The sequence below is a fragment of the Oreochromis aureus genome, linkage group 13 (genome assembly GCF_013358895.1).
Source record: "Oreochromis aureus strain Israel breed Guangdong linkage group 13, ZZ_aureus, whole genome shotgun sequence".
Classification (NCBI taxonomy): Eukaryota; Metazoa; Chordata; class Actinopteri; order Cichliformes; family Cichlidae; genus Oreochromis; species Oreochromis aureus.
Genome location: NC_052954.1, coordinates 30,773,283 through 30,790,228, shown reverse-complemented (window position 1 = coordinate 30,790,228; position 16,946 = coordinate 30,773,283). Strand labels below are relative to the sequence as shown.

General features: G+C 42.3%; 1 protein-coding gene across 2 annotated transcripts in view; it reads left to right on the top strand.

Moving 5' to 3' along the window:
- Positions 1-480: 480 nt before the first annotated feature.
- gfra1a (gdnf family receptor alpha 1a) overlaps positions 481-16,946 on the top strand; it is a 98,436-nt gene continuing 81,970 nt past the window's right edge. Inside the window, exons 1-4 of one of the 2 annotated variants that reach the window (XM_039621950.1) lie at positions 481-971; positions 1,447-1,743; positions 2,569-2,649; positions 16,774-16,944. In XM_039621950.1, the coding sequence (XP_039477884.1) occupies positions 932-971; positions 1,447-1,743; positions 2,569-2,649; positions 16,774-16,944 (589 nt within the window). In that variant the 5' untranslated portion in view covers positions 481-931. The remainder of the gene's footprint in view (positions 972-1,446; positions 1,744-2,568; positions 2,650-16,773; positions 16,945-16,946) is intronic. The other variant, XM_031726730.2, reaches the window with a different exon arrangement.

Sequence of the window (16,946 nt, the reverse complement as noted above, 5' to 3'; positions counted from 1 at the left end):
ATCATGTCATAAACATACACAGGAGCCATGCTCTCTGCCCTCTCCCCATCAGTGCAGCTTATGCACAGTTAAATGTGAACCGAGCCCCCCCCACACACACACACACACCACACACCACACATTCACATCAACGGTTGTTAGAGCAGGTTCCCCTTTTTTAAAAAAAAAAAAAATGTAATCACGTGCACGCAACAGCAGTTAAAATACACCAAAAGTGGCCATTTTAATAGTACTTGTCATGGAAAGTTTATTAAAAATAAAATGATCATAACGCTAAAGCATATTCTACATTATTTGGTTCATTACTCAGTTAAGTGGGCTAAAAGTTCACGATTGACTTTTTGTGCTGAGATTGTGGTAAAAAAGGGGGGTGAGTTTGCTCTGATGGGAAGGTCTATCATTGTAAATTTATGATCAGATTACTGTACTTTAGCGCGAGGGGGAAGCTGGCACTCTCCTCCTTGCTGAATGCGCTAGACAGCAGTGGGACTCCAGTTGGCTGTGTGCGCTCAGACGCACAGACGCAAGCATCCCACTGGCTGGAGTTGGAGGACACTCGCCGGTTTTTTCGCCTTCCACCGCTGCTCTCATCCCTTGTCTTTGTCTCCTCGCGGTGAGAAGACAAACCCGCCCGGGAAGGACATAAAAAAGAAGCGCTTCTTTTCTCTCTCTCTCTTTCTCTCCCTCTCTCTCTCTATTGAGTCAAAGAAAGAGCAGAAATCGGGACTGGACACTTTGTTTGGAGGGGAAATTATCTCTCGCATGAGGCGAGCCGGATCTGTCCTGTATACAGAGGAGCGCGCAGTGCTGCACCTTTTCAATGGATTTCAATACAGTGGAAGTACCCTGGGAATTTAACGATTGTTAATTTGCATTAACTTAAGAAATTACCTTCCAACAAGGGTTTTTGTTTCCCACGCAGAGGAAAACGATGATCCTCGCTGTGTTTTATGTTCTTCTTCCTGTTTTAGGTAAGTTTAAGTTGATTCGCACCAGCAGCTGCTCGCTTCGAATTGATTATAGAGTTTCATCAAATATTTAGTAGCGACATTCTGCGCTCTATTAATAAAGAGGCGCCCGGCAGACGCATCGGCTGCTGGCAGTACAGTGTGGTCGCAACTGTGCAGTAAACTGCTCTAAAAAGAAAAACTCTGATGAGCTGTCAGTGCCTCAACAAACAACAGTGAATGTGACAGCAGTTTATACTCTACTTTCAGCTGAATGAAAGTGCCAGTTAGGCAACTATGTGCATAACTGCTCCAAAATAGTGGGTCCAAAAAATAGCCCGTGTACTCTTTTGTGGCGACCTACATGTGGCGTGTTCATAATAAAAGCTCATATTTGTGTAATATTTTAATCCCTAAAGCAGCTTGAAAATTGCTTAAGCTTCCAGTGTTTACTGGGAAAGTGAGAAAACACGCGACGGATAAAACTTTTATTTTTCAGATGTGTTGTCTTACGCGGAGGAGAACCTGCGTGCCCGGCTGGACTGCGTGCGGGCCAATGAGCAGTGTCTGAAGGAGCAGGCGTGCAGCACCAAGTACCGCACGATGAGGCAGTGCGTGGCCGGCGGCAAGGAGAGCAACTTCAGCATGGTGGCCGGCCTGGAAGCCAAGGACGAGTGCCGGAGCGCGATTGACGCGCTCAAACAGAGCCCGCTGTACAACTGCCGGTGTAAAAGGGGCATGAAGAAGGAGAAGAACTGCCTGCGCATTTACTGGGGGATGTATCAGAGTTTACAAGGTTGGCTTGGATTTTAGTGGAACTTTTTTTGTGTGTGTTCTTGTACAAAATAAACGACCCCGAGCTACAGATTTATGTTTAGAACTATTTAACCATCTTCTAATTAAACTATAGATTTGTGTTGTTATAAAGGTCTATCATAGAATTTAAAAAGCAGCTCATTGTCATCTAATGTTGTTATAATAATTTTCTGGGGTTGTCACAAACCCAGTCAGCCCCCCCGCCCCACCTTAGGGCTTTCAGCTATAACAGCTTAAGCCTTCTGATCTGTCTTGAAAGTGGGTGACATGATTGGTTTCCAGCTCCTCCGGAAGCGAAATGAGCCCTCGCCCTCCTTTCCTTTCGTTCTAGTTCTATAGTACGACTCCCCCTTTATCTGCTTCCACAAACATAAGAAAAAAACAAGTAGCGCACAACCAATGTGATCATGCACAACTTTCAATCAAATTTGTCCCCCTGACTTGGTTCACAGACGTGGTCCTACTGAGCTTCAGATACCTTCTGACCTCTCAAATCACTTCCCTCGAGGGTAATAGAGCGTGAAGCCCCTTAGCGCTAGCTGTGCCATCTCAAAGTGTCGATCATAGCAGGGGGGCCTTTTAGTCCCCAAACTGCATCCAGCTCATCGCCAGCGAGTTGACTTCCAGTTGCACAACACAGCTGACCAACCTGCCTAATCAAGCATGTGGCTATGCGCCAGCGTGGATATCGACTGACCCAAATAACCCGTGTCACATGCAGGCCAGTGTATGGGTTGAAAGGTGATAAACAACACAAGAAGGAGGCTGAAAATTTATCTATAACATGCTGTCATCTTTCCTGCAGGTAATGATTTCTTAGAAGACTCTCCATATGAACCCGTGAACAGCCGCCTGTCTGATATTTTCCGTCTGGCTCCCATCATAGGTAAGAATATTTAAAAATTCTCCGCCCCGTGGAGGCTTTTCCTCCATCTCTGGCCATTTATTTTGCCATTGTTTCACTGTCACCTGTCTCAGTTGAGATAAGCTCCAAGCTGTGCATGCTCTCATCGAAGGTTATCTGTGTGTCAAGTATTTATCCTCCTTCATCATCTCTGCTATCAGTCTTTCTCTCCCCCTGTTCTCGCCCCAGCAATATTGCATGCTGGCTGGAAGTGACCTTGCATGGGGAGCTATAGTTCTGAGTCTCACTGAGCAGTGGGTAAATCTTTCGATGCTGAAGGGCCTCTCTGCTGTTTGAGGTGTATTTTACTGCGGTTTTGTGGGCAGCTTCCTGTTGTGGCTGTTTGAATCCACTTGTTGAGAAGTGTGTGAGTAGTTCTGTGAGTAACTTGGAAGAGCATGACAAGCATTTTTTTTTCTGTTCAGAGCTGTGTGTGGGAAAGATGCTGACTCGAGCCTCTAGATGGCGATGTTATTCCCTTCTTTGCAGCCACTCAGGGCTCTCTGTGGTCCCACAGTTGAGATTGTTGTGGATATTAGACAGGCTGACGTATGTATGTGGCGCAATCATGTTGCTGCTTACATTGTTATTATTACTCTGCAGGTGATCAGCGCCATGACGAATCAAACAGACATGCTCTGCCTCCACATTTCCAAAGAACAAGGCTGATATTGTGACCCCTTTTCAAAGAGAGGTGGCTTTTCTGTTTCCTCTGTCATGTGTGGTTTTTTTTGTTTTGTTTTGTTTTTTAAAATCTCACAATAGGCTGATTCGCCCTAAACCAGTGCTGAGATCATAATGTGGGTGGCAAGATGCAGATAAGCCAAATCTTGGACTGGGTTATCGACTTCATGACCAATTATCTTCTTTAGAAATACTGGATGGAAAGCCAGCGTTTGTGTAAAGCCCAATCATTTCTCTTCCTACTCTCTATTTATGGAAAAAAAAAAGAAAAAGAAAAAGGAAGTACGTTCAAAGGAGAAACACCATATGTTTGGCTTTTAGTATGGCAGCCAGTCCGAGAAAGGCCAACGGTGCTGAAACACATGCGGCACAGTATCAGAGTTCACTTCACAGGCAGGTGCCACCTCTAGACAGTCAAAGCTGTGGTTTCCCGGGACGAGAACAGACAGGTTTACGGTCTCATTCTTGTGATGATTTCAGGCTGACAAGTTTGTATTTACTTTTCTTTTAGTGAAACATCAGAAATGTGAAAAATGCAAAATTGCTGTTGCATAATTTAATAGTTCACATCTCTCCTTCAAATGAAACAATGTCTTAATGTGACCCCTCATGTCAAGCTTTGAGGTGAATTACTTTTATCATCACAATTGGTTGGACTTGAAAGATTTTCATAAGCTCAAGAGAGAAAAGAAAGAAAAGAAAAGTTTGAATAATGTTAATAAATCTTTAGTTTTTAATTTTCTCAATGCTCCCACGACCCTCTTTCGATTTATCATAGGACCCCCTTGGGAGGTCCTGAGCAGTTGGTTGGGAAGCACCGGATTAATTGACGAGTTTTAACCGTGCTCGTCCAGATACCTCTTTATGTCCACATATATCTCTTACTCTAATATCCGATCGACCCAAGTCTGCCATGAAGCTGCACTTATGGTGAGCATGACTTCTTTCTATGGCGAGTGAATGTGCAGTGGTGATGAGCATGGGAAAGATGGATAATGCAGACAGTTACCGCTAGAATGAGAATAGCCTCTTATCATTAGAGGAGATTCAAAGTGTAGAAGAATGGGTGAGAGAAGAAGGCTGCAGGGTAAGGGTTAATCAGTGAATAGCAGGATGAGGCTAAGAGGACAGGGAGCACAGAAACAGAAAGCCTGCGCTCACTCTGCCTCTTGTGCGCTTTCTGCAGGAAATTAAAGGGCAAGGTGACAGGAGAAAGATCGAGGCAGAAATGATTAGTGCTTGTTTTTGATCACTCAGACAGGCTTTTATATTTCACTTCTACAGTGTGGCACATTGAATTGAGCAAAGAATAGAAATGGATACAAAAAAGCTACAAAAATACAGACTTTGAAAGGAGAACTATATGAACAGCATTCTCTAGGGATTGTCGTTTTTTTTAAATTATGCAATTTTAGATCCCGTTCTGCCAGAACTTACTAAAGAAGCATATTATGGTTCGGCACAATACCCAGCATGCATTTCTCATCGTCTTTCCACAGGTTTCTTTGGTGACTTGTATCACTTTCAAGTTCTTATTGAACACATTTTTTTTTCTCTTGCACACTGTCAATTGCATCCCGAAATGTTAGGGACAGCTTTTCTACTGATTTGTGAGACAAATTACTGAATAAAAGAAAACTATCCTTGCAGAATGCACTCAGGTTCTGAGACATCTGTTTGTAATGTACAGATGATTCGAGTTACTGATCTGTGATGAGCCCTCTACTTCTGGAGGCTCTCTTCTTGTTCATGTGCTTCGTGTTTGTCTCAGTGAGGCAGTGCGGCAGTGATCCCAGGCTATAGGAACAATAGGCAGCCCCGATGATCCTGTAATTCCATAATCGACCCCGTGTCTCTGACCTAAGCCACTAATCTCTAGTGACACCCATACATACAGTGCACAGATGCACAGATGCTCAAACACACACTGCACCGCCCTGAACACCTGTTCCCAGTGACACTCCCTTAAACCTCAGTCTGATTTTATCAGACAGACATGTAGAGTGTTTTCGTAGGCATGCAGATGCACAGTATATGCAACATAAATGTACAGTATATGTGCACTGATTTGTGAGAAAAATCATTAAAGAAAGCTTAACAGGAATTTTAAGCAGAGAGCATGATGCTGTTTATCACCACACCATTGCGCTTTCCTCCTCATGGCTTCACTCAATCGTTAGTAACTGCAAATCTCTGTTAGTGGCTTTTAAACATTTAAAAATATTTAAATCACCCAACATATATATATTATTGACATGATAGTACTCTCAAAATAATGAAATAATACTACATGCACAGTGCTTCTAGGTGATTTTTCAGCTCAGATCTTTCCCTGAGAAGTCCTTTTACTTCTTGGGAGTCTAGTGACTCACAATCAAGTGTGACGTACTTAAAGAAATGAGCACCTACTGTTGCTGTGTTCACTGGTGTTTAGATTTTTTTTTTTTTTTTAAAAACAAGATAAAATATTGGGGGCAAAAAAAAGACCCTACTGAAATTCTTCAGTAGACCTCAAAAGCAATGAAAAGTAAATGCCTTCTTGTCTGTTTTTGTAGTCTCTCATATATGCAGATCAATGTCTCTTTGCTGTCTGGAAGTTGCTAGAGATCGTTTGTGGACTGGCAACACTACCATGTCTTCCTGTAGGTTGGCAGCTCCATTAAATGCTTGTTTTTGTATCAAAGTGATAACAGCTTTAAGTCTGGAACTTTTAAATGCGATCTCTGCACATGAAATATTTAAAACTGATGCTTAACTATTTAACCACTGTGTGTGGTGGAAGGAAACAAGGCTTAGTGTGTGAGGATAGAGCAGACCCGTCTTTAAATTAGGCCCTCAATTGCACTAATCAGTTTCCTTCCTCTTTAAAATATGAAGGTTTTCAGTTGCTTTAGCCCTTTCTTCCCATCTCTCTTTAGCAACTCTGTCTGATTCACTTGGTGTTTTACTTCATTAAAGGTTTACACCTTCTTCTGCTGTCTGTGAAGCTGCAGAGACCACCGCTTATTTTAAAAATCTTGTTGTTTTCATTTGACATATATAGACGATGCAGATACTTTCATCGATATGTCTTGCATGTGTTATCTTTTCATTGAATGCATACATACTGGATTCAGTTTAATGTGTAACCTTTCTTTGAACTGCCGTGAGAGGCTTTGGAAATCAGTAAACAAAAAGGTAGACGTCGCATTGAGAGGGGGGGGAAAAAAAGCAATCTTCTATCACACGGCATGAGTCCGTTTAAGCCTAGAGGAAGCAGAGAGCAGACTTTACATGAAATAGCTGCCTTTTTCTTCACCACTTGCTCATGTTTATGAGTCAGTGATCCATGCAGGAGAGAGCAACACAGAAACAGAGCGCATTATTCTGAGATTCAAGTGAACTTGGAATTACTGCCACGCCATTTGGCCCGGGGTGCTGGAAAATCAAAGTGGCCAGGAAATGGATGAATACACAGCCTGGGTATGTTCTTATTATTATCTTCATGAACAATTGCTGCTACAGGTACTTTTCATGTTTCCATGGGCGCTTCTCTTTTTTTCCTCTTCGGTGGCTCCTTCTGTTTCTTGTGCCTTCCACATTATCTTGTTATTTGACAGTTTCATTCTGTAAATGCACTAATCAGTCGCAACAATAAAGCCGGACTGGTCAATAACATTCATTATTTAGTTAAAATGGTACCTTCCAAGGGATGGGTTATAAAGTATTAGGCAGGAAGTGAACAGTCAGATGTCAAAGTCGAAGTTGACATGCTCCATGTCATGCTGGCTGGACAGCTGGGTCAGAGTATCTCTAAGATGGCAGGTCTTGTTGAGTGTTTCTTGTACACAGTGGTTAGTGCTTACAAAACATTAGAAAAGGGTGGAGAATTGATGGACCAGCAAAACGGTCAGCGGCTCATCTGTGCAGTTCGATCGGATAGTAGAGCTACTATAGAAGCTACAGTATCAGCCTGCTCCCCATAGGCTGGCATAAATGTTAATGTTGAGGGATTTTTAGGTCCTGCAATGGACACATGAACTTGCTACTGTTCCTGTGTGTCTTTTAATGAAAGACTGAATGCTGAGAATTACAGAAAAAACAGCAAGTCATCAGAGCCACAATAATATGGGCAATGCTGGGCAATAACCTGGGTCCTTGCATTCATGTGAATGTAGCTTTGAAACATACCACATACCATAACATTACTGTTGACTACATACATCATTTGAAGCCAGCGGCATTTCCAGATGGCAGTTTAGAAATGGGTTGAGAACATGAGAAAGTGTTCAGAGTGTTGATGTTTGCATTCAAATTCCCTTGATCTAAATATGATGGTTTCCCACAGATTTAGATATGAGCTGGGGGATATGCAGACTTGTATTTGTGCATGCATTTCTAAGGAAGAGAGACAGACTGTCTTAAATCAATCAGTTCTGTCTATCAGTTTATTATCTGCAAATATTTTAATTATCTAGTTCACTGTGGCAGATTAATAGCTGCCTCTCCAGTGGCATTTTGTCCTTGCAATGGACACGAAAACCACTATTTTGATGTGTAGCTGTTGGCGGTAGTCTTTCTTTTGCTCTGTGGAATTGGTTCGGCATGAGCCATGAGCCAGTCCTCCATCTGCTTCAGGTTCTGGTTAGAGTCGCCTCCAGCTCACAGCAGCTTTCCAGGACAGCAGAAGGACTACGACCAGCAGCTGCAGTCCAACATTGTCAAGTTGGATTCAGCTGGACTGCTGGAACATAGCTGATACAGACGATTGCCACAACAATAAGCTGGCTAGCGGGTCAGATAGTAAAATGTGAGAGATGGATCTTTAAAAACTTTATATTATATTTTATTCAAAAAATATTAATAATTGTAGTTGTAGGGTGTAGTTTTGGCTTAGCTGCAGGGGAGGGGTGGAGCATAGGGTTCAGGGGGCAGTACCACGAGAGGTTGGCTGGCACCGCTGGCAGCTATTGTCTACTTACGTCTCTTCTATTTACACAGCAGCATGAAGAGACCGAGGTGTCGGGTGTCCACTTGGACTGGCAGTCAGGGAGGCAGTGACACCTGGCAAAACTGAGCAAGTCTTGTCCATGAAATCCTCGCCCAGCAGATGCGAGGACTTAGAAGATCTGCCTAATGTCTGGATGCCTATAATGACAGAACACCTTTAGAGGCCTCGTAAGCATAATGGAAGAACCACAAAATATTAGATTGTATACATTTTGTGGTTGATTGGTGCATATTAAATGCCCAGGTCTCCCCATGAACTTCACAATTTTGTTTCCTATCTCAAAATAGATGTATATATTTTGGCGTGACGCCACAAAGATTAAACAGCATGATCCTTCTGTTTGCCGATAAGACTGTTATTATTGTGTGAGACAATTATCATATAGCACCAGCATGATGAGAGGTGAGAGAAACATTGCACTGGGCAGAAAGTGACACGGACCTTAATCGACTGTCAGGCCAGCAGCCAAAGGTGACTTAATGTAAAAACAACTTGCACTGGGTAAATGATAAGGTGGCAGTGGTGGAAAACGGATAAGAGCGTCATAGATTCCAGGACGTACAAGCTATGAATAAAGATGAGTTTACACAACTATCGTTTTCACGTTGGCCTGCAGACTGACCTTTGACAGTTTGTTCGGCTTGGCAGCACTTATCTTAAACCACTGCTTCAAAAATTTAAAATAAACAACGCAGTTTTTAATAAATTCAGTATAGTATGACAGATTGTTTACATTCTTTAAACCTTTCTCTCTGTGTTTTCCTATACTTAAATGTCAAGGGCATCGGGAAGTGTTGCTTAAATTCACCCGAGGTGTTGAAGGTATTTATCTCCAACCTGTGCATGTTCCAAATTTTCTACAGGCGGCTCTGCAGTAATCAGAAAGTGTGGTCTCTGGCTTGTAATGAATTTATTCCCTGTCGCCGTGTATTGATGTCTGCTTGGCTTAAACTCTCTCCTTAAGCTCAGTCCTCCCCTCAGTTGGCTGCTACAGCAGCTCTCTGTATATCACCCACTCACCACTCATAAGCCCCAATACACCAAAGCTCAATATTGTGTCTCTTCCATGTGTCAAGACTTCAAACACATCTTGTCCTCCTCCCCACTGAAGTCAACCTTGAAGCGTAGTTGCTGCGACGTCTGCGCATTTGTGTGTGTTGTGAGTGTGAAAACATCTGTAAGTGCGTGGCCTGGCTGTCAAGCTAAGGCAGTGCTTCAAATCCCCCCGTGCTGACACACAGTGCTGAGAAGCTGTCAGCACCACTCAACCACTGGCTACAGAGGAAGTCACTCTCATTATGAGCTGCCAATGTTTGGAGATAAGAGTGCCTATCGCTATCTCTTTCCCTGCTTGTGTTTGTGTGTACGCCTGCATCTGTGTGTGTGTTTAAGAGAGTAAGAGAAACTCAGGGAGGAAATGCAGAGGAGTTAAAGGAGGTAGAAACATAATTTATTGTGCCGAATCTTTTAGAGAGAGCGAATGAGAGAGGATCCTGCCTCTTAACTTGATTTTTTTATTTCTTAGTTGACTGAGCGCATTTACTCATTTTTTTCCCTCCTGCTTGATGCTTATTCAGTCAAATAGACTTACAGCTGGGAGTTTCTCTGGACATAACAGTTTCCTTTATCACGTCCTTTTTTTTTTCTTTTTTCTTTTCAGTGATGGACCATTCCAACACACTGGTTGTGACTGGTTTTCTGACGTTATTAAAACAGATGGAGTAGTAGTGGCCAGACCACATAAAGGACCACTAGACTCTTTTCAGATCAAACAGTTTCAGAGAGAGCACTTCCCTAGAAACAACATACCTTCCAAGCCTTATTTCTTTTGCATCCACACTCAGAATAAAAATGCTTAAGTGCTTTAATAGTCAGCCAGTGATTAGAAGTACACCTTTGCTGTATTTTGTACTCATTTGCTTTCCCTGAAATCATGTTTGAGCCTCTTCATTTTCTTCCTACATTGCTTTGCTATGTTGCAAAAGACTTGCAATTCCTGGCAAATGCTGGCAAGTATTTCACTCTGAGTCAGTGTGGCATTGTATTTCTCTCTGTTTTGTCTTTTAATGCCCGTGTCCAGATTTGCTGTTAACGTAACTAATGTGTTATTACTTTTTTAATGGCAGTTGTTGGTGCTGCAGTGCTTGCCAATCAGTGTGCACTACCTGGACCAACTACAGCTATGTCACTCAATGCTCCTTTAATGCTAAGAAAGTAGTATGAGCTAACAAGATCCTGACAGCAGAGACCAAACAACTACCCAGTTCCTATAGTGCAGACACAGGTAAAATAGGTTGCTACCTTGAGCAGTTATAACTGTTAAATGTCCAAAATCCCCTAAGACAACCTTAAATTATTACAAAATGTCAAAAGAAGCCATCCATAGCTGATGTGTTTCACAAGAAAAACAAGGCCAAGGAATCACACATGTTGAGGGACTGAGTAAAGATTCATGACATAAAGAAACATCTGTCCATCACTATTTAGTCCTCATGCCAGTTAAGAGAAAGAGCGGTCATGTGTTTTTCTAGGAACACACAGAGCAGCTGATGAAGTCACGAGTTTCCTGCTTTAGTTTAGGTATCACAGTCATGCACTTCTGACCTCATCAGCATTCCTAAAAACCCTTTCCATCATTTCCCAGAAAATGACTTTTACTTTGTAAGCCAGAATGACTCACATGCCTGGAGCTGTTATCATTCAGGCTTCCTAGAAAGGGGGTTGCCCTACCTTTGCAGCAAATTTATTTGCCTAAATTGTTTTCACAGTTACATTTAGGAATCTGTAACTGCTGGCTAGATTATGCTCATAGGCATTGTATTGAACAAACACCAGGAGATCTATTGGAGTCACCAGGAGCTGGTTTGAGTGTTAGCCTAAAAAATACATTGCATGTCAAACCCAGACTAAGGCCTAAAGCCAGGGTTAACTAAAGTTATTGGGTTTAAATAAAACATGTTTTAGACACAAATAATTGTGCTATCCTGTTTAATTAACACCAACTATTATAGACAGGAAGGCCGTTATCATTTGTGTTAGTACAGCTAATGTGGCTAGGAGATAAAGGTACTTTCAGCTTTTAGGGGCGATTGTGGCTCAAGAGCTGGCAGTTCATCTTGTAACCGGAAGGTTGCCAGTTCGAGCCCCGGCTCGGACGGTCTTGGTCGTTGTGTCCTTGGGCAAGACACTTCACCCATTGCCTACTGGTGGTGGTCAGAGGGACCAGTGGCGCCAGTGTCCGGCAGCCTCGCCTCTGTCAGTGCGCCCCAGGGTGGCTGTGGCTACAATGTAGCTTACCGTCACCAGTGTGTGAATGTGTGTGTGAATGGGTGGATGACTGAATGTGTAAAGCGCTTTGGGGTCCTTAGGGACTAGTAAAGGGCTATACAAATACAGGCCATTTACCATTTTACCATTCAGCTACTCCTGTTCCACAGGGAATGGATCCAAATATTTTAACCTGGTACTGTCACTTTGAATTACACTAGCTTGCAACTCCCTGAGGCTGGCTTTGTGTCTGTGTGGTAATTGCTAATAATTAAGCAGCTAATGGCTAGATTAAGATTTTTGATAAATGTTCAAACTTCAGTGTTGTTCAAATAAGAGAGCTCTACTGAAGTCTCAAAATCCCTCCTGACCGGTTGTTTAGTGACGTGAAAGTCGACTGCTTCACCTGTTAATGAGGAGGGCCTGTGCACCTGCCTGACTTCAGCAGTTTGAAGTTGTGTGTCTGTTGGTGGTAGCAAAGACGATGCTATATTGCTAATGTTGCAAGTGAGCTTCTAAGCGATAATAATTTTTTAGTACCAGTTAGTGTCAGATAATAGCGTGCTCTACGGATATGATGTTTTGTACGGTGCACTTTGTCATATCCCAGAGTAAAGAGGGCCCTATGGAATTGCAGCCCCCCCCAAATGTAAATTTAATAGCATTAACATTGTTTTTTTTGTTCATCTTGCTTTTTGGATTGAAAAGGTCAAGATATGTTATGGTTACAATGTCATAGCAACACCACTTTACAACATCTGCCATTTTGGTTTTTGGGCATCCTCCTTATAGGAGCTATCTTCAGTTACCACAACCAGATGCTTTTTAAACACACATTTAAGTTTCTGGTTTAGTTTAACTGAAGTGTTTGTGTCTAGTTACTGTTTTTAAATGGGTGCCATGAAGAAAGTAAATCTTGTAAATGCTTAAACGACCAATCGGCTTGCCTTAGCAGAATCCTAGCACAGCTGACATATCTGTAAAACAACTAAAGTGTAGCTTTATTTCAGTTTGGATGTATTATCAAAATGCAGTGAGGTGTTCTTTTGGTCTAAAAGTGTAAGGTGTTATTATGCTTCTAATTATTTTAGCCATTTACCTCAGCATGACATGGGGATTAATGGGAAGGCTTAGAACAAGTTATTAGTGAGATACTGAATGATAACATTTCAGCATATGTTTATAATAACTTTTTAGAGAGTATTTGTCTTTAGACAACAGTTACTCCAATTGCTTTGAGATGATGATGATGGTTTCCTCTTTCCCTGCACAGTGGCTATCCAGTGCTATTTGCAGAAAATAACTTCCCTTGTTTTGTTCTCTGATGCATGTAGTGGAAGACCTTTGCTGTCCTTGGTACTTTTTAAAACGCTCTGTATTACACCGACATGGCATGTTTCTGGTGCACCTTCTTGTGCTACTATCTTGCAGGTCTAGTATGTTATTAGTTTGCAGTGCATAAGCAAGTGCCTCATTATATACTATTGTCCCATCCTCTGCGCAGTAGTTTTTTTTTTTTTTTTTTTTTAAAGACTCCCAAATCCACTGCTGACATTCTGATCCCTGTTCCTTGAAGTCTAATCAATACAGCGTTGTGTTAGATTGGAAACTTGAGGCTGTGTCTACAAGAATCTATTGATCGCTCTCCTTTTGCCCAGTTCCTTCTGTCTTTACTGCCCCAGCTCTTCCGTTCAGGCCCGGATCAAAGGTTTTATCCTTCAGCGACGTTCGAGGTGTACAGTTCCACGCCAAGGTCTACTTTTCTGTTCTGGGAGAAGGACTCGGTCGGTTGGGGGTTTGTGTTTTCATTGACCTTGTCTCTTCTCTGTGCTGCTGACATTTTTAGTATAACATGTGCAAATACATGTTTAGTTAAAAATAGATGGATTTCGGGAGGTTTGGGAGAAAAGGCGAGACTCACGGAAAATCCCTCTGCATTGTGGAAGAAAGATTATTCTGATTCAGTGGTAGCTGTCAGCTCATATTGTAAAATGTACTATATTATGCAGCAGAGATGAAACCCAGTACAGATTTAATCCTCAAGGCAAGGTCAAGAGAACACCTTTATATTCCAAATATGTAGAGCTCTTTATTTTTATGCTTTAACATGCCAAGCGAGCTCTTTAAATTTTTTTCCTAACCATGCAGCGACATGTCAGCTGGCCACTTAATTCACCACACTGTTTCAAAAATGACTGATCCAGCTGTGGGCTATTGGCAGAATAATTCTAACAGCAGCCATATCATCAGGTTGCCAGTCCAATCGCTGGCTGCCGCACCATGGGCCAAGAAAATCATTTAGTTAAAGGTGACCAGATTTGAGTCCCTCTGAGAGGTCTTTGATTGGATGTGAAGTGGAGGGGTGATTCATCATAGTTAATAAACGTGGTTGACAGCTCAAATCAGCGGGTGGGAGCATGTGCCAGGTCTGCCTCCCGCCGCTGCTTTATACTGCATGCAAATATGGACAATTAACTTTTCACATACACAGCAGCAGACACCTACGCTGATTGTTATACACAGCTATGTGCGCACATCCAGTCAAGCAAGACTCGCAAGCAAAAATTGCACTGCAAAAATATAGCTCGAACTGCACAAGTTGGGAAAGATCAGTTTTCAAGAAAGAGTTGCGTGGAGGGGTTTGAAAGACTCTTTTGTGCAGCGTGAAAACCCTTTTTAGCCTCGTATAGCAGTACACGTTAAAATAAACTTGAGCAGATGTTGCTTGCTGGAAGTGTAAATTGCATATACTTCTCTGAACCTAATATTACATGTCTAAAGATTTAGAAAAGTCCTCCACTTTTCAAATTTCACTTGGGTATTTGTGTATCCGTAGTGGAAGACTTGGTCTTCTCTGTCCCATTTTGGCTCTTGAACTAAAGAATTAGTACGTTTGGGCTTTACAGAGCCCGCTGTTCTAAAGGAACGGGGTGCTCTTCATTATGAAACACAGACTCTTAAGCAAAATAAATGCAAAAATTTTTAATTTTTACAAATGTGATTAATTACCCAACCCAATCCTCAATGAGTGTAGTTAGATTCTTTTTCATAGAGGAGTCAGATACCTCTCATGGTTTATAGTCTGACTTACTTTGACTTTTAGTCATTTAAATACTTTTAAAACTCTTCCAAAATTTAAGCCAATTTCAACCTAAATGTGTCCCTAAATCAGCGCTCACAGAGTTGCCTGCTCCTGTTTTTAATATTGCATCACTCACCATGCTCAAATACATTTAAACGATGTTTAAAATCGTTCAGGATAAGATGTAGTTAATAATGATGTGTTATAATCACATTGTGTTTCGCTCAGCTGGCTGAGGCGTGACTGACCACTGGCAGGTGCGCCAAAGCCGCGGCCTTGTGTTAAGCTGCTGCCCTAAGCCCTCAGCTGCACACAGTCAACTCGCAGGATTAACTCGCCTCGGCTCCAGCCGTCAGGGCTTCCACTTGTGTCGGTGTGTCTTAATGGAATTTCATACTCTCCCAAAGCAAATGGGACTGCAATGAGCTATACCATTTCATTCTTTTATAGGAGTGGATTTGTAAAGTTATTCTGCTTCCATTGCTCGAAATCTTTGGAATGTTTGACCTCTTATGGACTTGTTTAAATCCAAGAATGGCTTTCAGGAATTATTTTAGTAATTATGCAGTGACTTTTCTTCATTTTTATCTTTGAGGGAGGGCAGCATCACGCTGTACTGTACGAAACCAACAGTGTTACTTTAGAATTTGCACCGTATGTATGTGGGTTTTTTTTTTCAAAACCAGTCCAACAGTCGATTTGGAGATGTTTAATTTGCAAACTCATTAAAAGTCACGGTCCTACTTTTTTTTTTTTTTTTCAAATCCTGAGTATCATTGTCGTCTTATGCTATTTGCATCTTGCAGTAGTTACACTCATTAGTAGTAAGCTGGTTGTGATGATCATGCACATCTTCTCAGCTAGCTGTGCAACCTACAGTGTAGTGATATCTTTTCTCAATAGTCTAAAGTCTCTATTTCTACTAAACTTTTTGCTTCAGAGTAGCACGGCAGTACAAATTTCCTTTCCACGCTCTGTACACTTTTTCATTTCCCCATTGGTCAATTGGAAAAGGAATTTACACTCGCCCCCCTGTGATTGTGTTTGTCAACAGCCACAGCGCGTCTGATTAAAGCTGTGTCTCTAACTAACAAACGGCTGTCTTTGGAGAATAATAGCTTTGCCCCTTTTTCTCTCCTTTCTCCCTTTGTGCTTCTCCTTTTGATCACAGAACAGCAGCATCCCTGAAAAGCAAACACAGCCTTAAACAGACACACATAACCAAGAACTGAGAGTGCACCCCCCCCTCCCACGCACACACACACACACACACACACACACACACACAAATGTTGGGGAATGCATGCACCCGCTGGCACCCATACGCACACAGACAAGCATCCAGCTGAGCTCTTGTTCTGTCTGAGTCTTTGCTCTCCATGATGTTAAATGAGGGCATTGATACATAAATTTGCATTTGTTTCATCCACAACCGTTCCTCTAACGAAAAATCCATAACTGCGTGCCCCCAATTTTCCAGGCAGCGTCAGATTCTTCCTTTCTTGACTTGTTTAATTGTCAGGCTTGTGTGATTGTTTGATTTGATTGGGTTTTATGTACACCTCTTCATTTATAAGTTAGCCGAAGAGCGATCCCCACCAACACAATTGTGCACTTTGTCGATTGGTAGTATGGGTAAAAAACAGCCAATTGTTCCTTAGTCACATAGATGTCAGTCGTGGAGCTTACTGTGATCCCTCTGAGCAGGTACAGAGCAGCATCTGGACCAGCTGTGATTACCTTGATTAAAGAGCTTCTTCTTTCTGTCGCCTGCAGATAAGAACTATACTCCCTCAGTGATGTTACAGGCTACAGTTCCTCTTTCCTTATTCTCTTCTGTAGCACACTAAGCTGTCCTAGACTTCTTCCTTTTGTAAAACCTGGCATCACAAGACGCCTTGCTCCTTTGTGCTCCTTCCTACCTAGAAAACACCCTGAATGATGTGAATGCTCACTTCTGGTTCTTGTTCTCCTTTTCCCTTTGATCTGTAAGCTTCCCTTTTATCATCTTGACCTCCCTGTGACCTTTGTGAACCCTGATGGATGTTGATTGGTGGTCCTGAATGAAGCACATTTCTTACAGAGGGTGGGGAACCTTGGAGCACCTCTGCCACTTCGGCTCTGGGCAGGGGGGGCACCCAGGGCAGGTTTTCCCAGGGCAGAGAGCCTGCTCTGGGCAGAGGGAGCCCTTCCTCCACGGAACTTCAGGATCCCAGTAGAAACAGGAGAGCTCATCCCAATTGGGCCATTCTGGGT